The following is a 20,780-nucleotide window of genomic DNA, read 5'->3' as shown; positions in this document are numbered from 1 at the left end:
GGTCTGGGCCTTGGAATGTCAGACATATATTGTAAAGAAAGTGTAAAACAGTAAAACCAGCAGCACTTTAAATTTCTGAATTCCAACTCTGTTTTGAATGTGATGCAATATTGAAGTTTCATTTAAATTAATTTATCATCTCTTGAGACTCGTTTTGATATAAACATCTCAGTGTGATGTTTTCTGTTATAATAATCCGTTATAATAATGATCCATAAGCTGTTTTTCTTTAAACTTTAGGGATGGATTTGGGGATTGTGCAGCACTTGATCCCCTTTCACGAAATGTTTATAACCTGGTTAAAAATGAAGTTAAAGCCTAAAATGGCCACCCTACCCTCCACATCATCACCATCACCACCAGCATCAGCCGCAGCATCTTAGAAGTCCGCCCCCTAGCGTCCGTCCTGGGAACGCCTCCTGTCTGTGTGCGCATGGGCGGAGAAACGGCCGCGGTACGCTCTTTATTATTCTATGAGTAATTTCATTTTTTTACAAAAATGGCGTCCGTTCAGGGAGGTGTGGGTGCTGTCACTTCTCCACAAAGCCAGGAGTACCCCGGCGGACCCCACTGGAGCCCGGCCATCAGCCAGTACCAGCAGCAGCAGCAGCACCACACCGCCCGCAGCCTGGACCGGGCTCTGGAGGATGCAGTCAGCTCGGGGATCCTGAACCTGAGCGGCAGGAAGCTGAGGGAGTACCCGGGGCTGAGCTACGACCTGACCGATACCACACAAGCAGGTGGGTCGAAATGACCGTGAATCAGATATGCGGGGCTCGTGCACGCAGCGCGCTCGCATGGTGCGTGGATTCTGTATTTTATCTCATTATGTGTGAGGGGCGCAACGTGTGACATTTACGAGGATCGGGCGTCCTCTCCTCCGCACCGACTCCTGTTAAAACACAGCATCCTGGCTGTGATTGTGGGTCACACCCGGCACCAGTGGTTCAGTTCGACTGTTTATTGGGGCGAAGCCCGCAGCTTTCAGGGGCTCCCCTGGAGACTCATGAATGAGACAGCAGGCGCACCCACTCAGCCAGAGATTCATTTGATTTGGCAACCTGAGAGAGCTGAGGCTCAATGAATGAAATATTTGTATAAAAAAGAAAAAAACAACAACATTTAAACAAACTACCTTCTTTCTGGAAACTATTTTCACCATGCATCGTGTAATAAACCGTTTTTATGACTCTTCAGACAAAAGCTCCCAGTCTGAAGAACAGGGTGTAATGTGCAGAAGCTGCTAAGCTCTTCTTTGGATTTGTTAGAATGCATCTCTCTGCAGCAGGTGACCTTATACTGCAGCCAGTCAATAGGTCAGTCACGTCCTCTTAAGGAGGCCTTATCAGGGTCAGGTCATACACACTAAGTTTTATTAAGGGTGCTGGTGTAGCAGGGGGCTTATGACACTAAAGCTTGCTGCAAGACACATGAAAGTGGGTTTGATAATAGATTATTAAAGGCCTTGTGTTCCTCAGAGGAAGTTTTACATCATCTAATGCTGAGAGGCGATGATGGGATGAAAATCACTGTGTGGTTTTAAGATCAGGCGACTTTAGTGGCTTCTATGACTCCAGCATTATTAACATTAATTATTATTACCAAGATGAGAGTGACTGCCTCCTCCTCCACAGTGTCCACATGGCAGCCCTTTAAAGAGTCTCTGACGGGTCTAGCCTGGAGCCCGGACTCATTTACTCCCCCCTTTCTACTGAAAATGACTGATGATTCAAGCACACGTTCACCATCAGGCAGAAAGGATGTCCCCAGAAATAATAATGTGCCTCCATTCCCTCAAGACTAATCCTGGCTTGAGTGGCGGTCGTGTCATTCAGAGGATTTTTGTGATAAAAATACACACTTAAGACTAAAATAAACATTTTACTGTCTAGATTGTTCTTCCTTGAGGCCACAGCTGTGATCAGGCAGCGATTTCCTGTTGGTGGAAAAGCTGCTGTGTTTTCACTTTCTGTTCTCGTCTCTGTGTTTTAGTAAATAGAACAATGGTTGCACTGGTTAAAGGGAAGTCACTCTTAGAGATCCTCGCCTCACAGACCCAACTGAATTGGACAGGTTTCACATTTCTTTAATGTTCCTGGACATCAGTGAACTCCCTTCAGCCTTTAGAATTGGTTTCATTTCCTCCTTAAAGGCAGACAGGCCGTCTAACTTGTGTGTGTGTGTGTGTGTGTGGTTGCTGTGTGTTTTTGGCAGTTTGTCTTCGTTTCCTCACAAGTAAACGCTCAAACCCACAGTCCTGTTGCTCGAGTCAGAGGAACGACTCGGTGGAGGTGTTCTGGTTAATATCCCAGCATGCCCCAGCTTGCCATACCTTCCCCAGTGGAAACACACCCCTCAGACTGAGCTGCTGCTGGTGTGTTAACACTCACAGGTGTTGTTCACCTGTAGAGAAAAGCGGAGAGTAGCTGCATAAAACCCCATGATTCTGGTTTGTTTAAGATTTTATTCTCATCTATTTGTATACAACTATAAACGGGACTGATCAGATTCTGAAATTGAGCCAAAATCTCCAAACTTCTCATAATAAACATTTTAGAATGAAACTTTGAATTTGTGGTAAAAATGAATGCGGGGAAAAACGACGGCGCTTGCTTTAGGAGTTTGCAGCCAAACGGATTAGCCTCGAGCATGTTTAAACAGGTGAAACAGAGCACATAAATGATGCACTTTTACTTGCTGAGACTTGATTAAAGCACATTTCACACTACGCTGTCATCACATTCCTCAGAAGTTTTAACGCTCGTCAGTCTCTCCACAAGGACGAGACTGGAGCTGGGATGGTTTGTTTTGTTAAGGACCAGCGGAAATACGGAGAGCACCACTGTGCATTTACCGGCATGAAGACGCCCGACTCACGTCGCAGGGCTCCTTTGAAAATAAGACAGAGTTTCACATTTTCACATACATTTTTAGCCTTTTCAAATAAGTTTTATTTCAAAGTTTATTCTAAAGAACATGAATTACATAAGCGTTACACTTGTTTTGAGAAAGCGTGGAGATCAGAAAAAGCACTTTTTTAAAACTGCAGGAACAAAAAAAGCTGACATGTTTTTATTCTTCAGTACGTCGTCCTGTTTGCTCGTAGCCGAGTGATGCAGAGCAGCAGAGATCTACAAAAAGCAAGTTTTACATATAGTTCAATAACCAGATCCCTACCGTGTTTTTGTCTTGTAACTAGTTTTGTGCAAGTGCAGTGAATTGATTGTTGTGAATTTATTGTGATGAGGCTTTTCTCCATTGATGTTTCTGCATGTTTGAGCAAAACTGAATCGAGCTGAACTTTATTACCAACTAGACGCATCATGGCAAACAGTCATTTATAAAAAATACATAGGAATAAAATGGGTTGGGGGCAAAAACAGAAACGTTAATAGTATTTTCAACATGACATGTTTATGAACAGACTAGAGCGACTAGAGTGGCATAATAGGTGAACTAATTCACCAGTCCAAGGAGTTGAGAAGGACAGAAGTTGTTCTGTTGGTGAATCCAGTAGCAGAGGGACATCTGTGTCGCTGGTTATGGTTCTGATTAGAGGCCGACCGATATGTTTTTTTTAAGCCAATACCAATTTTTAAAGAACATTGTTGCTTATGGCTGATATTGAAAGGGGATTATTATGGCCTATATATATTTATATATTTGCGTCAATAGAAGAGATCGGTAACTGATTAAGTTTGAGTTCATGACACGGTAGCTGTATCAAAGATGGCATCAAAGACCTCTAAACCAGAGATGGAGTCACCATGGTGAGTGTGTCTTGCTCGTTTTGTTTCCTCCACCTACTGGTTACTGGTATATTGTAGCGTTCGGACACGTTGTGTTAATTTCGGGGGACGCGCACAAATGGCGCAAGTAATGCATGGCAGCTATTTTAAACATGCGTTCGCATCGTCAAACAGCAAGTATATCAAGGCCCTAAGTTATGCCTCTCCATCCCAGTAGGTACGGAGACCTCAACGTCATCATCCATCATCGCAAGGGCTCTCCAACTGGCACACAAGGACAGACAGAGTAGAGCCCACTTTTCTAAATATCTATTGAATGCAATGGAGACCAGAAGCCTGTGATTAACACCGCCTCCTTTAACTTTGTCAACAGCACCGCCACTCCCCCATAAAAATAAAATGAGAGCCGAACATATCTAGCGACAGACATGGAGCAGATTGAAAAACGTTTTGCAGAAAAGTCAGACAATATAAACATTAATGCCCATGGCTGAAGGAGAACAAAGATACACAGCAAACATTTGATTTGTGACAGGAAACGTGTTGGGATCATCGACATATATACCATTGGGATGGTGACAACATGGAGGAGTGGAGGACAAATTTGTTTGTGTTAAAAGTCTCTGAAATACATAAACACAATATAAACACACTAGAGAGGTGACTGCAATGATGGCAGGATACCCCAGAGAAGCGCTACGCCCTCTGCTGTCCTGGCGGAGAACTGCTTTGCAACACTGACGTACCAGCGGAGAAGTATAAAAGGAAGACTTCTCCGTCAGTACGTGTGTGTGTGTGTGGTGTGTGTGTGTGTGTGTGTGTGTGTGTGTGTGTGTGTGTGTGTGTGTGTGTGTGTGTGTGTGTGTGTGTGTGTGTGTGTGTGTGAGCGTAAACTTGCTGACAGAAATGTGTAAACCAGCCTTTACAGCTCTGCAGTACTGTTAGACATATGCTCCATTTCTCCAAACAGAGGCTGTTCAGGAAGATTTATATTAGATAAGATTTCAATAATTAATCATTTTTCCAAATAAACAAATGGGAATATAGGAAAAGGTTCTATAATGCTGGATTTTCAAAGAACGTATAAAGATCCACTGATGTCCTGAATCTTCAGCAGGAAACGGCTTCCTGCTGTTTTCTTCTTTGTCTGAGTTTAAACATGATTGTTACTCTTCTGTCCAAAAATATCTCCCAAAAGCCTCACAGCAGTGCCTGAGAGATTTGCAGATGTAGCACTCATCCTTGAGAAACTTGCTTCTTTTGATGAAATCAGGTGATTTTCTGACAGTCTGGTTGGAACGCCTCAACAGCTTGTCAGTAAAAGAAACACTGAAAGAGTGAAATTTGCTTTGTGTGGAATTTAATGTTATAGCACTAAGTCCTTTGTTTGAGCCATTTAAAATAAAGGGTGTGTTATGTATTTTTTATTTAAAAAAGTGTATACATTCATGTCTGGGCATGGTAACGATGTTTCCAGTCTTCTGAAGTCCGGTCTGAGGTTCTTTCTTTCAGCTGATTTGGACTCAGGCGTTTCTACTGGCTCTACACCTTGAGTCAGTCATCAGCGTTTCTTCTGCTGGTGGCCAGTCTAGTCCTGGACTTCTTGAATTACTGTATATTTGTGGATAATTAAGATTTTTCTGCAGAACTTCCTTTCAAATCAATCCATTGCCTGCGTCATTTTTCTTTTTTCGGAATGGGAGATTGATCCGGACTCGTGCAAAGCCTTTGCATTTGGTGTGTGGGCCTGGTGGGCCACATGTTTATGTTTATGTATTTAGCAGACGCTTTTGTCCAAAGCGACTTACAAGTGATAATGCCTGAATAATAATATGAAATGCACATGCCTGAAGCACAGAAAAAGATCAAAACTAAAAAGTGTTTTATTTTATTTTACAAAACACATCTAATAGTTTTAGAGGAAGAACATGTGGACTCCACTTGAACCTGGTTAATGTCTGACAGAGAGAACAAGCACCTAGACACCACCTCCTCACAAGGTGAAACGGATCTGCACGCTGACCAAAGCCCTGTTGTTACACAGTCAGCGTGCTTCAGTCATTCCAGCCTCCACACCAACAGCTACCTCCGTCCACAAATAGGACGCCCCGTTGGAAGACACCGCTTGACTTCAGATGTTGTCCAAACCGTGTCAGCCAGACATCCTGGTCACGTCTGCTGCAGGGTGCACTTTCCTTTTACAGTTTTTCCTTTGATGCTAATATATATTGCACTTTATGTGATGCAGTGTTGCATTAAGACTTAATGGATTTAAACATTCCCCGTTTAAAATCACTATGAAGCATCTTCCAGTAAGGAGAGCGATAGAGGATTGCAGATTGTTATTTGCTCTGTAACTCAGCAGGATGTCTATTAGTGTAGATCTTGCTGTGTCACGGGAAGAGGAGGCATCATCTGCACTTCCAACATGAATGAATGGATTGCTGATATAGTATGAGGGTGCAGTGGTGTGGATCTTTGATGGACTGCTTGTCTGCCTTGTCCTGTGGGAGCTCCAGGCAGCCAGCAGGTGGATTAAAGACCCGCTGCAGCCTGCAGATGGTGCACGGGCTGGAAAGGAGGGAGAAAGGAACAGAGACGGACAAAGAATCCCCCTTTCTGCTTCTGCCCTCATCATCGACCCTCATGATTCCTCTGCTGCAGAAGAATCCCCAGTTGCATGTTGGGTAGGGCGGATGAGGGAGGTGGGGGAGTTGTCTGAGTACAGCTGGGTTACACCATCAGGCCTCAGGGAGAGGCAGAATTCACTATTAATGGAGAGTGAATACACCCCGTGACCTCTGATTTGCTCGTTCCTCATCTGGTAATTTCTGCTTCCTTTAACCTCTTGACTTCATTTCCCTTCGTGCTACTGGCTGTTTCATGGTCGGCCTCTCACTTCTGCTTACTGAACACCGTCAGAGCTCGGGCCATGGGTAGAGATAAAGGGCCTGTCAGCTCTGTCACGGTTCATATAACACAGGCGTGGGGAACCCTGGTGCTCGAGGACCGGTGTTGTTTGTTTGGTAGCTAAATATCTCATAAACTGGACAGACTTTAATGAAACTTTCAGAAAAGCACCACTGGACGTATGTCTGCAAAGAATCAACTTTTGGAGTCAACCTGATTCAAGATGGCTGCCATAGCTCATCAACACTAGTAGAAATGCCTATGGATCTGTATTTCCTGGTGCAACAGAGTAAGGTGTCATGATCACGTGTGGAGTTACTGCAGAGCTCTGACCGGAGAACTATATTGAAAATGAAAGTAAACACAGCAATAAGTTTCACGTTTGTAAACAGAATCAACCCATTTGCACCCATTCGCTGCTCAGACCGCTAATATCTGAGAATGTCTGTTATCTGGGAGGGGCTCTCTTGCATGTGAAAGGTGGTTCTATGCTTATTCGCCTTTTTGTGACATCACTAATGGGGACTTTTTGAAACGGCTTGTTTTAGGGACAAACAATGAAACAAAAGAGAAATTATTTTCAAGTTTTATATTTTTAGAGACAGTAGAGAAATGCGTGGCTTCAGTACGTCCACCTAGCCACAATAAAAAAAAAACGGCCATTATTCACTTCCGCCGACACCATACCGCCAAAATGTGATACCCGGCCTTTAATTGAATACAGGCCATTAGAAGAAGAAGAAGAAGAAAATATAATTTCTATAGCGCCTCTCAAGATAAAAATCACGAGGCGCTTCACAAAAAAAAAAGTAAAAATATAAAAAAGCATTTAGAAAATGTTTAAAAATATATTTAAAATGAGCAAAAATAGGCAATTGGGGTTTAAAAGAAAAAATGTTAAGAAGGAGAGAGAGTGAATGGGAAAGAGGGAAATCAGTAGATCCTGAGGACCGTGGAATAGGTGGGGAGAGCAGAATAACGAGAGTGGTGATGAAGGTCATACAAAAGCCAGCTTGAACAAGTGAGTCTTCAGCTGCTTTTTAAAGGAGACCACTGAGTCCACTGATCTCAGGCTCAGGGGGAGAGAGTTCCAGAGTCTGGGGGCCACAGCAGCAAATGATCTGTCACCTTTGGTCTTTAGCCTGGTGCTGCACAACCAGTAGGCTTTGATCACTGGACCTCAGGGACCTGCTGGGGGTGTAGGGACTAAGAAGATCACCAATGTAAGATGGTGCTTGTCCATGTAAGGCCCTATAGACCAGAACCAGGATCTTGAAATGAACCCTGAAGTTGAGTGGCAGCCAGTGAAGCTGGAGGAGAAGCGGGGTGATGTGGGTGTGTTTGGAGGACTTGGTCAGAAGCCAAGCACAGGCATTCTGAACCACCTGTAGACGGTTCGGGGAGGTTCTGCTCAGACACGTGAAAAGAGAGTTGCAGTAGTCTAAGCGTGAGGAGATGAAGGTGTGGAGAACTGTCTCAAGTTCAGAGCGGGACTGAAGGGGACTCAGCTTAGCAATGTTCCTGAGATGGAAGAAGGAAGAGCGAACAAGAGAACTGACTTGAGAATCCAGGGTGAGAGCTGGGTCAAAGGTCACGCCAAGATTCCTGACGGAAGGTTTGGTGTGGGAAGCAAGCAGACCAAGAGAGTCTCTGACTTTGGGAACCAGCTTGTCTGGGGCACAGATGAGGATCTCAGTCTTATCTTCATTCAGCTGAAGAAAGCTCCCAGCCATCCAGGCTTTGATAGAGTCTAAGCAGGTGTGTAACAGCTGCAGCTTAGACATCTCATGGGGCTTATAGGAGATGTACAGTTGTATGTCATCTGCATAAAGATGGTAGGAGAATATTAGAGGATTTACGGTAGATAGCTATCTCCATTAGCTTAGCTCCCACCTCCGCGTTAGCTTTGGGTTAGCTACAGGTTAGCTTGTAGCTAGTTTGACCGGATGTCGTCAGTTGATCCCAGCCTTACAGCCCCACCCTCAGCTCCACCTCTCTTCCCTTTTGTGGAATTGTCTGGGCTTGACGGAACCTGTGACACGGTCAAAATAGCGTTGGTGGCCACCTCTGATTTTTCCTCAAAAACGTGTTATTGGAGCCTATGGAAACCCATTGTCTATATATATATATATATATATATATATATATATATATATATATATATATATATATATATATATATATATATATATATATGTATGTATGTCAATTATTTAGACAGAAGCTGCTCTTGTCAGGCTTTGTTAACTGAAAACAGACAAAAAGTGTCAGGATCCAGCAGGTGTAGCTGTTCCTTTCTTTTCCCAGGTGCTGAGTGGTCCTAGCTGGAGCCAATTACCTCATCAAGGCAGCAGTATTTAGGAGGAGTGGAACACCAGACGGACATCACCTGATTTCCTTAGTGGAGTGCAATCTCTTCCACGGCTTTGAAAGACCCAGGAAGTTCCTCGTCGGTTCATACACCCAAGTTCTCCTCTCCAGGTCTTCACTGTTTGGATGTCCGTCTCCCCAAGTGTGGCTGCTCCTCTCTCCACCGCTGCAAAAGCTTCAGCACTGGATTCTGCCAAGCCGCTCGGTTCTCCTGTGGAAAGAACACACCACTAAATCGCTGTGCAGCTCTCACAAACTTCAGCCATCCAGAATACTCACCTCTCCCTCAGGACCGGTCCCTCCGCAGAGTTATCAATTCAAATTAATCCTGCTAAAGAACTCTCAGTTTGTTTCTACACGTACTCGCCATACCTACCTTTTCCAGTGATTATCCTCCTCGAATCCTTGCTTCCTCTTGGTCTCTCGATTCCTCTGATACAGAAGAAAATAAACTGTTAAGAAAAAGTTGTTTGAGTCTGAGTGTGCTGTGTCTGCTTAAGAGTCACTTATTCTGAATCATGACAAAGTCAAAATCTTTTTTCGTGTGTCTGTGTGTGTTTGTGTTAATGGAAACATTTTGGGTGAGTGATTTTACAACCCTAAGGAATAAAATGCTGTGAACAAGGGTTAGCAGCAAGTGTACCTCTTACGCTCTCCAGGTTTCTCATCTAGGCCAAACATCTTGACTTCATTTGCATATAAAATATTTTAATGGGCAGAGCTTTATAAAGTCCATTAAATCAATAAAAATTGTGAATTATTTACAGTTTGATAATTTGTTGAAGCACCTGCTCTTTTGGATTTGTCCTCCCCATGCAAATAAACTTTAATATCCTCCTAAAAGGCAGCTGATTTATTAACCATCAGATTGTCGTTGCATGAGCTCATTCCAAGTAAGCTACATATATGCGATTGAATATAATTTGTCACACAAATAATTTATAACACTTGCAAATGTTTAATCACATCACAATATTCTACTGTTCCTGGTAAAATAGTTTGATTGGTAAATGTTTCCCAATCAGAAACAGATGCAAATGTGGAGCTGCCCTTATGTCTAGTGACCTGACCCATTAGTTTCTATATTAACATTCTTAAAAATGTTCTAAATGTCTTAAAAATTAAACCTGCTCGCATTAACTTTCTAGTCTTTGTGGTTTTTAAATAATAAGATGCAGGACCTTATTCCTAACCCATATGAGGCATTCTACCCTTTTCCGATTCAAGACCATGGTCTTGCATTTAGAGGAACTGATTCTCAACCCAGCTGCTTCACATTGCTCCAGTGAGAGCCGAAGATCACGTTCTGATGAAGCCAACAGGACCACATCCTTTGCAAAAAGCAGAGACCTGATCCTCAGGCCACCAAAACAGATCCCCTCAACACCTTGGCTACACCTAGAAATCCATAAAAGTTCTGAACAGAACTGGTGACAAATGGCAGTCCTGGTGGAGTCCAACTCTCACCAGACACGAGCCTGACTTACTGCCGGTAATGCGGACCAAGCTCTGACACCGGTGGTACAGGGACCTAACAGCTCATATCAGAGGACCTGGTACCCCAATTCTTATGAAGAAATTCCCCCAAAAGGATCCCCCCAACCTAACCCCATGCAAAAAAAAACTGCAGCAGGGACTCAAACCTGCAGCATTCCTGCTGCGAAACAACAGTGCTACCATGCTGCTGGAAATAATAAAATAATACATTTATTATTCATATTTATTACTGATAAGTTAATATTCCCAACAGTTAATTTCATTTACTTAACCTTGTCCCTGTTGTAAGGGTGCGTTCAGCCATTTATTCAAAAGGTTTTTAGTTTATTAACGGATACATGTAGTTCTTTTTGTGAAATCCACACATTTGCTGCAAGGTAAAAACAAATAACAAGCAAAAAGCTAATTAGCAAAGCACCTGTCAGAAACTCCTAAAATATTAATCGGTCTGTGATGTTTTAGTTTTAAAGTATTTTTTATTTTTAACTGAATCTGGTTTGAAGCTTCACCGTAAAACAGAAAAACTGGCTTATTGGTTCATTTCTGGTTGGAGCACATTTGTACAGTCAACACCACACACACACACACACACACACACACACACACACACACACACACACACACACACACACACACACAGAGTCTTTCAGGCTCAGCCCACTCCTCTCACCACCAGCATGTAATTGGTGTGCACCCACAACCTCTATTGCCAGATTAAAGTCATATCAGTGTCACCCCAACCCCCACCCTCTCTCTGTGCCTAAAAGCATGACACTGATGTCACTGAAAGCCCATCAGCGAAGGTCCGGCAGTTATTGCTTCTGACTCACACATTAAGTGTCTCGTTTCGGTTTTATAATTTACCTCGTGTCAGTATGCCAGATTACTTTACTCACAAAGATATTTTAGAGTGGGATTTTCCCGAGCCTTTCTCACTCTACTGGAAAATGAGGTGATTTTGACTCAGCCAACTATCTATAACTGAGATATTATTTAAATGAACAGATCTGTCCCTGACTACTGAAAATTAAAAATGTTAACATATGAATTTTGTAGTATCTGGTTAAATAGACTGATGGGTCTGATGGCCTGATTATAAGTTTTATTACATTAAATCCTAACCCTACTCCTAATGGGAGAGATTCATTTAGGAGGAACAGAGGTAAATTCTGATTAGACAGATGAGCTTATAGATAGTTAGGGTGAGGCTAGTAACAAAGTGGTTCATGTGAACTCTAGACTGCTCTACATTTGTTAATAAATTGGTATTTCAGGTACAATATGAACTTAAAAAAAGACATAATATGCAAAATTCACCTTTTGTATCATGTTGTGCTGCCACGGCTCTCTACTGTAGACAAACATTAAAAAATCATTCCGCTTTCTGTCAGTGCTTGGTTTTAGGAATTATGCGCCTAAAACAAACCGCTTCGAAAGGTCCTCATTTGTGATGTCACAAATGTGGAAATTAGAGAGAGTAGTAGTGAATCTACTTTGAGCTTCTCCCAGATATCGGAGCATCTCAGCTAGTTGTCCCTTTGCACCTACGTCACGTGGATCTAATATATTGGTTGGCAAAAGCATGTAAACAGTGAGCGACACATGTAGAGCCTGAAATTGTTTTTGTTGTTGTTTTTTATGCAACACAAGCATTCCTTCAACTAGTTCAAGCCCAGTTCAGTTATCAGAAGAAGTAGCGCACCTAGGCGGGGCTCATAGAGAGGTGTATGTTAACTAGCTTACGAACGTTAGCTTAAGTTCTCGCGGCTGTTCACCGATGTAAACATGTTGCTGACTTAGGCGAAATTCACCCCGCTGGATTTAAAATATGTTATAAAGAGCACTTCACTTTTACACCGAAGCTGATTTAAAAAAGAAGTCTAGATCCCTACTGGTTTTGTTGCTGGTGGTGTTATCGGGCTCAGCTGCTGCTCTCACACTGGGATGAGACCAGATATCTCTGAACGGCGATGCTCATACTAAATAAATAACATAATTTTAACACATGTAATCATACATTGGCATTATAATATTGTAAATAATTATCTCTCATTTCACTACAATGGACGATACCATGTGTCCTCCGTGGTTAAATATCCATCCATTAGGATTATCGATATAATAACATCACATTTATCCCTGTCCCTGTTTTCCTCATGAAATATACGAATGTTAATCTTACCTGGTAAAAACATGTTCTCTGCAAATCCCAAGATACTTTGAGGGCTGCTAGTCAATTTGATTGATCGCTGCAGTTTATCTCTGCCTTCAGTCTCCATCAAAGTATTTGGAAAAAAAAAAAAAAGAAATAAGTTGACTTTACATCCTTGTCTGTTAGTGCAGCCAACAGCGCAGCAAGCTGCTACCATTTTACTGTGAAGTCAACTCAATAAAAGCTATGAAAGGCTACAAACTGGCTTTTTTGGACCAACTTCACTGGAATTAGAACATGTGTAAACAATCTCTTTTCCAAAAATCATGGCAAAGGGGGCGGTCCTATGAGTGGCGTGAAGTCACGTGCAAAGGGTCAATAGCCTGAGTGGGGGAGGGGTGGGTGTGGCCAGCTACAGCGTGTTTTCTTAAAGTGACAGAGCCCTGAAACAGCTCATTCTGGAAGATACTGAAAATGACAAAAATAACAGTGTTGGGTTTGCTTCATGTGAAAAGGAATTTATGCAAAGAATTTCATAAAAATGTTTTAAATAGACCATAGGACTATTATATCTTAAAAAAATAATTATAACAGGTCTCCTTTAAAGTATGAATAGCAAATCTACAGCACAAGCTAGCTTTGAAACATGAACATGGTAACGGTACACTCATCCCTCCCATCAGGTATAATTCCTGGACTGCCTCTGCCTGAATAGGAAACCTGAATTGCCAAAGGATATGAGGTAGTGCTAAACACCAGTGTGTTCTTTTTAAAAACAGAAATCACATGAATTGGCCATGCCAAGACTAGCCATTAGCTTGTCAATCCAACCAGGACCAATTTCTTTTATTATTTTTTTTCTAACTAAGGTTATTCAAAGAGCTAAAACAGATAAGATATTAATTTTTTTTCATTATTTCCACAGAAAACTTAAAAATATAAAAAATAAATCATTCAGAAATGAATCTACTTCCAACCCTCTCAGTTCTGGGACTCGAACACCATGTGACCTTTTTGGACAATAACAAAGTAAATATGCCGATCATTTGCAGACAAATGAAGAAGATCTGATGTTTTTCAGATGTTTTGTTCTCAATTAGAGTGAAAAGGAGACAATTTAATAAGTAAATAAGCATGGTACCACTCCCAGGTTGTTGGGTGAAATGCGGAGGTATCATAATACCAACAGCACTCAGACATCCAGAGGTTGAGACCGTAACTTTAGACTCGTTTGATGTTAGAAACAATCCTCTGAATGTATCGATTGTGGTTTCTTGTACCCAAATCAGACACTGTGGATAAAGTTCAGACATATCGTATTTAAAGTGAACACATTTCTTAGTTTCTGTTTCATCTCATTACAGATTTATCCAAGAATCATCTGACAGAAATTCCCCCAGAAGTGTGTCTGTTCGCCCCCCTCGAGTCTCTCAACCTCTACCACAACTGCATCAAATGCATCCCAGAAGCCATCATCAACCTGCAGATGCTGACCTATCTTGATATCAGGTGAGCTATCACTGAAATATCTGCTTTATAATTTTTTTGCTGAATTCCTGTTCAGTTCCTCAGCTTCCAGTGCTCTGTCTCCGTAGAGGTTCATGTTCTGCTTTTGCTGCACAAATACCAAAAACTAGCTCACATGAAAGAGTGACGTTTCCTCTTTTGCAGAACCTCAATTCCCGGTGTGTCTGACACTGATCTAAATGTAGGTCAACTTTTTCCCCTCCACAGCCGAAACCTTCTGACAGTGTTGCCAAAATACCTGTTCAGCCTCCCCCTCAAAGTCCTTCTAGTGAGCAACAACAAGCTGGTCTCCATCCCTGATGAGATCGGTAGGGCCAAAGAGCTGATGGAACTGGTGAGCAGTGTGTGTGTGTGTGTGTGTGTGTGCATCAGATCTTTGTGCGTTTGCAGTTAAAGCCATCTCATTTAATTTCTTTTCTGCTGGCAGGATGTGAGCTGCAATGAGATCCAGGTCCTGCCAGCTCAGGTGGGGCGGCTCCAGGCCTTACGGGAACTTAACATCAGGAAGAACTGTCTTCACATGCTGCCCGAGGGTTAGTAAATCCAGCATGAGTTGCAGTTTTTGTTCGGTTGTGCTTTGCGCTCTTACAGTGCCCTGTCATTAGCTGACAGTTTTGGCTGTGATGCTTGTCCTCTCTCCCTGCCAAAACCCATCAAATGTGTTTTGTAAGGGCTGTTGAGTTCATAATCAAAGAAGTAAAGATTACAGAAGTGATAATCAGTAACAAGAATATTTTAGACTGAAACAGATGTCACTAAAGGTTTTTACTTGGCAGAAAGTTGCTGACATTACTGTGGAGGTGGTGAGCAGTGTGTACGCATGCACGCCTGTGTGTGTGTGTGTGTGTGCTTGTGTGTGTGCATGAGCAGACTAAATAAAACAGTGAAGACTTGTATCACAGGGGAAAATATTTTGTTCAAGTTCCTAATGATCTCAAAAGTTGCATAACTATTGCTCTTTAGAAATAACACCAGTTGGAACAAAGATTTTATTTTGCTGATGTTTACGTTTATGTTTATTTATTTGGCAGACACTTTTATCCAAAGCTACTTACAATTTATAACCTATAGGGCATGTTGTGGTCTTTGTTTTGTGTCTGATCCTTTACAATTACAAAAACACAGTTTTTACTGAAATATTAGAAATTTTTAATATTACTACATTAAGTTGGCCTAAAATCTTTATGCAAGTTTCAAAAGTCGAAATAAAAAACAATTAAACACATTTCAGGATATTATTGCATCTTGTGTGAGCGACAAGTTAATATTAATTTGCATAAGTAAGTATTTGATGTTTTCCATCATAGGCAACGTTTCTCTTTTATATATTTTCAAATAAGACAAAATAAAACATATTTGCTAAAAACTTAATACGACCTGTACTCATGCTTGGATGATGTTAGCGTTCAAGCTGGGGCAAAACGATGAACTTTTTAGCTGAAAAATCCCCAATTTGAATAAAAATGACTATTTAAAAAAAATGAAAATCTCTTAGATTTAAGACAGAGATTCTCAAGAAGTTGTTTTATTTTAGAAAATGGTCACCAGAAAAGAGTTAGAGTTTTCTAAGGAATGAATAAAAGTTTAATATACAATTAACGAAAGCCGCCAAGTTCAGTAAGTCAAGCTTTAAATCCTGGAAATGTGATCAAGACCTTTTCTTCTGAGGTTTATTGAAAATTCAGTTATTCCTCTATAAGTGGAGTAATAAGGTTCATTTTAGTAGACTGTTTAATTTCTACTACTATCCTTACTATTTTAAACATTGTTGTAGATTGCATGGTCAGAGCTGAGGCCCAGATCTCCTCTCTCCTTTCAGAGCTGGCTGATCTGCCCCTCATCAGACTCGACTTCTCCTGCAATAAGATCACAGAGATTCCTCCAGCTTTTAGGAAACTCAGGCAACTGCAGGGCATCATCTTAGACAACAATCCTATGCAGTCTCCACCTGCACAGGTGAGGTTCTGTTTTTGTTCTGTTTGTAAGGAACGTGTCAAATAAAACTGATACAGCTGCACCATCTAGTGGATGTAAGTGCACATCTTTTTCTCTGGTTGCAATTGTTCAGGCTCAGAATAGCTGTGTATACCTCTGTTTCAGATTTGCCTGAAGGGCAAAGTGCACATATTCAAATACTTGAACATCCAGGCTTGCAGAACAGACAAGAAACCAGACACGTTGGACCTGCCGTCCCTCAGCAAACGCTGCCTTCCTCAGCTGCTCACAGATAGGTAATGATAGATTTGTTAGATCATGACTCGCAGCGTTTAGTCACAATTACACTTATCTTTGTAATTTCAATGCATTTCCCCCTCTATCGTTTCTGATCATTCCAGCATGGAAGATTTTTATCCCAGTAAGAGCCACGGACCTGACTCTGGAATCGGTAGTGACAATGGTGACAAGAGGCTGTCAACAACAGAGGTCAGAGTTCACTTTGTCCTGCAGGTGACCAGGTGTGAAAGAGATGTCCTGCAAGGCAATCTGCAGCTACAGTGCATCCCTAAAGCATTCACAGCTTTTTCCACATTTTCTGAGGTTACAGCCTTTTTCCAAAAGCCATTAAATAGTTCTTGTCCTCAAAATTCTACCCACAACACCCCACAGTGACAGCATGAAAATTATATACATACATACATATGGCTTCTGCCATGAAGTTCAAAATTGAACTGAGGTTCTTCCTGTTTGCATTGACCAAGAGATGTTTCTGCATCTTAACTGGTGTCCACCTGAGGTAAATTCAGTAAGTGGAAGAATTTGGAAACTCCCAGGACTCCTCCTAGAGCTGGACGTTATTCTAAACGGGGAAACTGGAGGAGAAGACCCTAAGTCAGGGAGAGGACAATGTTCCTCTGGAGAGAGGAGAACGTTCCAGCAGGACAAATATATCTGCAGCAATCAGGCCTGTAGGAGAGCAACCAGATGGAAGTCACTCCTAAAAGGCACATGGAAGCACACCTTGAGTTTACCAAAAGTCACCTGAAGGACTCTCAGACCACGAGAAACAAAATTGATGAGACAAAGATTGAACTCTTTGGTGGGAATGCCAGGCACCATGTATGTTTGGAGAGGCACCAATACCATCCCTACAGTGAAGCATGGTAGTTGCAGCATCATGTTGTGGGGATGTTTTTCATTAGCAGTAACATGAAGAATAGGGAGGATGGAGGAAACACAAATGCAGAAATCCAGCCCAGACTTTTGTCTGATTGAACATCTCTGGAGAGAATAAAAGATTCACTGATGCTTACCGGATGGAGCAGAAAAGAGGAATTGGCCAAACTGCCCACAGACGGGTATGCCAAACTTGTGACATCAATTCAGAAGACTTGAAACTGCAATTTGCTGCCAAAGGTGCATCAACAAAGTTGAGAAAATACATATGTGCATGTGATTTCTCAGATTTTATTTTTTTAAACAAATCTGACATAACAAAATGTGGAAAAAGTGATGAATACTTTCTGCGTTGGAGTTAATCTCTCAGGGACTAGTTCTGTTTGGTATGTTCCCTTTCTTGGGAAGTGTTTTGACTTGCATGGTCACTTGTGAAAATAAAATACATGGTATTAAATTACATTAAATACCTGGCTCAGAAATAAAACAAACCTAATTCTGTTTATTTATACGGTCTATTCAGAACAAATAAGAAGAAACAAACAGGTCTCTTTCAGTCTGTTTTGTTCTGGTTCATCCTAATTATAACTCAGTCAGCAGTGTTTAGTCATCAAACATTTGTAAAGTCTGTTTTAAACTATGGAGCTCTGAAGCGCTGCCTAGTGCTGTAACCCACCTGGACCCAGAAAGGCAAACAGAATAATCCATAAGGAAATTAAGTTTCGACCGAAGGTGTCCTAAGTATGGCCTGCAGGCTGTTTAATTAAAGTCCTCTAGTGAATTTCTGTCTTTCTGATTCCTCAGACTACATTTGGCAAACACAAAACACTACACACACTACACAAAAACACACCATCACTGTGGTGACAGCATCATGATCTGGTGATGCTTCTCAGCATGAGGTAGGGAGCATGAACAGAGAAATATCTTACAAAACCTTGTTGGATACTGCCTGGTTCACCAGGCATGATTTTAAAAATCTCAGACTATTTCTGAAGCATAATAGACCCCACCAGCAGTCAGTAAAATCACTGACATACCAGTTTTGGTTCTGCTGTGTGTTTTGCTTGCATACAGATTTCAAACATGAACATTCCTCGGTCCAATGGGAAATTTCACAAAGCCTCTAAAAATCATAACTTCTGAGTGAACAAACATGGCGGAGGAGGAGCATACAGCCTTCTTCTGTCATCTCGCTCTCTGATTGGCTCCCCATCACATTCAACAGGCAGACAGCTCGTCTGTCCTTGAAATTGGGGCGAGACAAAGTAACACGTTGAATATTCCTGATTTATGATCTGAGTGATCTCAGTGTGCTTCTGGCCAGACCAGAGAACTCTTACTACACCACATACGGCAAGATCATCTGGTAAGATTATCTTTAGAGTCATTACGGTAGTCAAGTGAATCCGTAAGATTTTTGGGAAAATTGGAATATTACTTTGCCATGTGAAATGGACTTGATCTGACTCAGTCTGCGAGAGAAATGTGACTTTCCAGGAAGACGATCCCAAGCACAAAGCAAGAGCCACATGGTTCAAATCCAAGGTGAACACTCTGGAGTTGCCAAGTCCAAGTCTAGATCTTAATCTAATCAAGAACTTTGGCTGGACTTGAAAAGAGCTGTTCACAAACAATCCTTGAGTTACCTGACAGAGGTTGAGCTGTGTTGGAAGGAAGAACAGAGAAAACGTCAGCGTCCAGATGTGTGGCCTGATTGAGACTTATTGACACAGACTCCTATCTGTGATGGCTCCCAAAGGTCCAGCTACCAACTAATGGCCTGAAAGAGCTGAGCATGTATGCACTTGTTTACTGTACCTGCTATATTTGGAATAAATTGACTTAATTTTGAAAAGAAAAGGCAACGAAAATATGAAAAATCCAAGATGTTTGAATCCTTTTTAAAGTTGTGTGTGCACTTGTGGATGTAGCAGCAGGTGAGCGAGAAACAAGCAATGACCACGTACGTAATTTTGGGGAAAGGCTCAGCCTTTTAATACGTCGGTACAGACTCTTGGATGATCTGATGGCTGATACTGTCACGTTGAGAGGACTGTTTGGACCCAAAATGCAGATACCCAGGATGACACGAGGCAGGAGTTGATATAAAGAAAATCCTTTTATTATAGGATGAGTCCAAAAATAAAAATAAATCCAAAAGGCAGGGAGCCAAAATCCAAAGATCAGGAAATGATCAGGAGATCCAAAAACACCAGAGGACTGACAGAATAAATCACGCTCACAAACAACAATGAACTGACAAGACAATGAGAAACTGACAGGGCTTAATAGACTGGGGCATAATGGGAGGCAGATGAGCTGCAGGTGTGTAGGGAGAGAACCAGGTGAATGCAATAACCAATCAGGGAGGAGGAGCAGGAAGGAGCAGGGGAGGACACCGGACCTTACTGGAGAATAACACACACACACACAAACACACACACACACACACACACACACACACACACACACACACACACACACACACACACACACACACACACACACACACACACACACACACACACACACACTGCTGGGGAAGGACATACACACACACACACACACACACACACACACACACACACACACACACACACACACACACACACACACATACACTGCTGGGGAAGGACATACACACACACACACACTAAGCTGGGGAATGACACACACACACACACACACGCACGCACGCACGCACGCACACACACACACACACACACACACACACACACACACACACACACACACTAAGCTGGGGAATGACACACACACACCGAGCTGGGGACAAAGAGGCCGGAGCTACAACTGGAGGGGCTGGGGATGACCTGAAAGGCTACAAACAGAAGGCACATAAATAAGACGCAGACAAAGGACACATGAGGGCGCTAAGAGACACAAAAGGGGAATCTAAAGAGGGATGGAGGACATCAGGAGACACATGGGGAAAGACGCAGACACAGACCATGACAGATGCCAATGATTTGATTTTACTGTTTCTTTTCTTCTGCAGCCCTCAGATGATGACACTGTCAGCCTCCACTCACAAGTTTCAGAAACAGCCCGTGCTGATGCCCTATCCCTACTCTCCAAAATGGACTCTTGCAAAGGTTACCCAAAATAAGTATCACATTTCCCTATGAAAGCAATAAGAGAGACAAGGGGTGGTAGAATGAAGTGCCTAAAATGTGAGAGTCATGTGATGAACGCGGATGCTTCCTCCCTCCATCAGATCAGGATCTCTATGACTTTATAGAGCCCAACCCCGACGAAGATCCTGCTCTGTCAGAGTGTGATGGACATCAAAGCAGTCACATGTCTTGTATAAAGGTATCTATTTACTCGTCTCTGGTTTTCTTTAGGATCTTAACCTCAATCCTTATAAATCTAGATTAACTGTTGAGTGGAAATTGAGTTTTGGCTCATCAGTGCTTTTATAACGCGGTTCTGGGTGT

The 20,780-nt window shown here is 42.1% G+C and overlaps 1 protein-coding gene across 1 annotated transcript in view; it reads left to right on the top strand.

The window, feature by feature from the left end:
• Positions 1-390: 390 nt before the first annotated feature.
• Positions 391-20,780, top strand: part of lrch2 (leucine-rich repeats and calponin homology (CH) domain containing 2) — a 42,988-nt gene continuing 22,598 nt past the window's right edge. Inside the window, exons 1-9 of the mRNA XM_015960843.3 lie at positions 391-740; positions 14,043-14,187; positions 14,413-14,539; positions 14,633-14,738; positions 16,025-16,161; positions 16,306-16,436; positions 16,542-16,629; positions 20,339-20,435; positions 20,558-20,655. Coding sequence (XP_015816329.1) covers positions 500-740; positions 14,043-14,187; positions 14,413-14,539; positions 14,633-14,738; positions 16,025-16,161; positions 16,306-16,436; positions 16,542-16,629; positions 20,339-20,435; positions 20,558-20,655 — 1,170 coding nt within the window. The 5' untranslated portion in view covers positions 391-499. The remainder of the gene's footprint in view (positions 741-14,042; positions 14,188-14,412; positions 14,540-14,632; positions 14,739-16,024; positions 16,162-16,305; positions 16,437-16,541; positions 16,630-20,338; positions 20,436-20,557; positions 20,656-20,780) is intronic.

Source organism: Nothobranchius furzeri, chromosome 10 (genome assembly GCF_043380555.1).
Source record: "Nothobranchius furzeri strain GRZ-AD chromosome 10, NfurGRZ-RIMD1, whole genome shotgun sequence".
NCBI lineage: Eukaryota > Metazoa > Chordata > Actinopteri > Cyprinodontiformes > Nothobranchiidae > Nothobranchius > Nothobranchius furzeri.
This window is presented reverse-complemented; position numbering and strand designations above follow the sequence as displayed.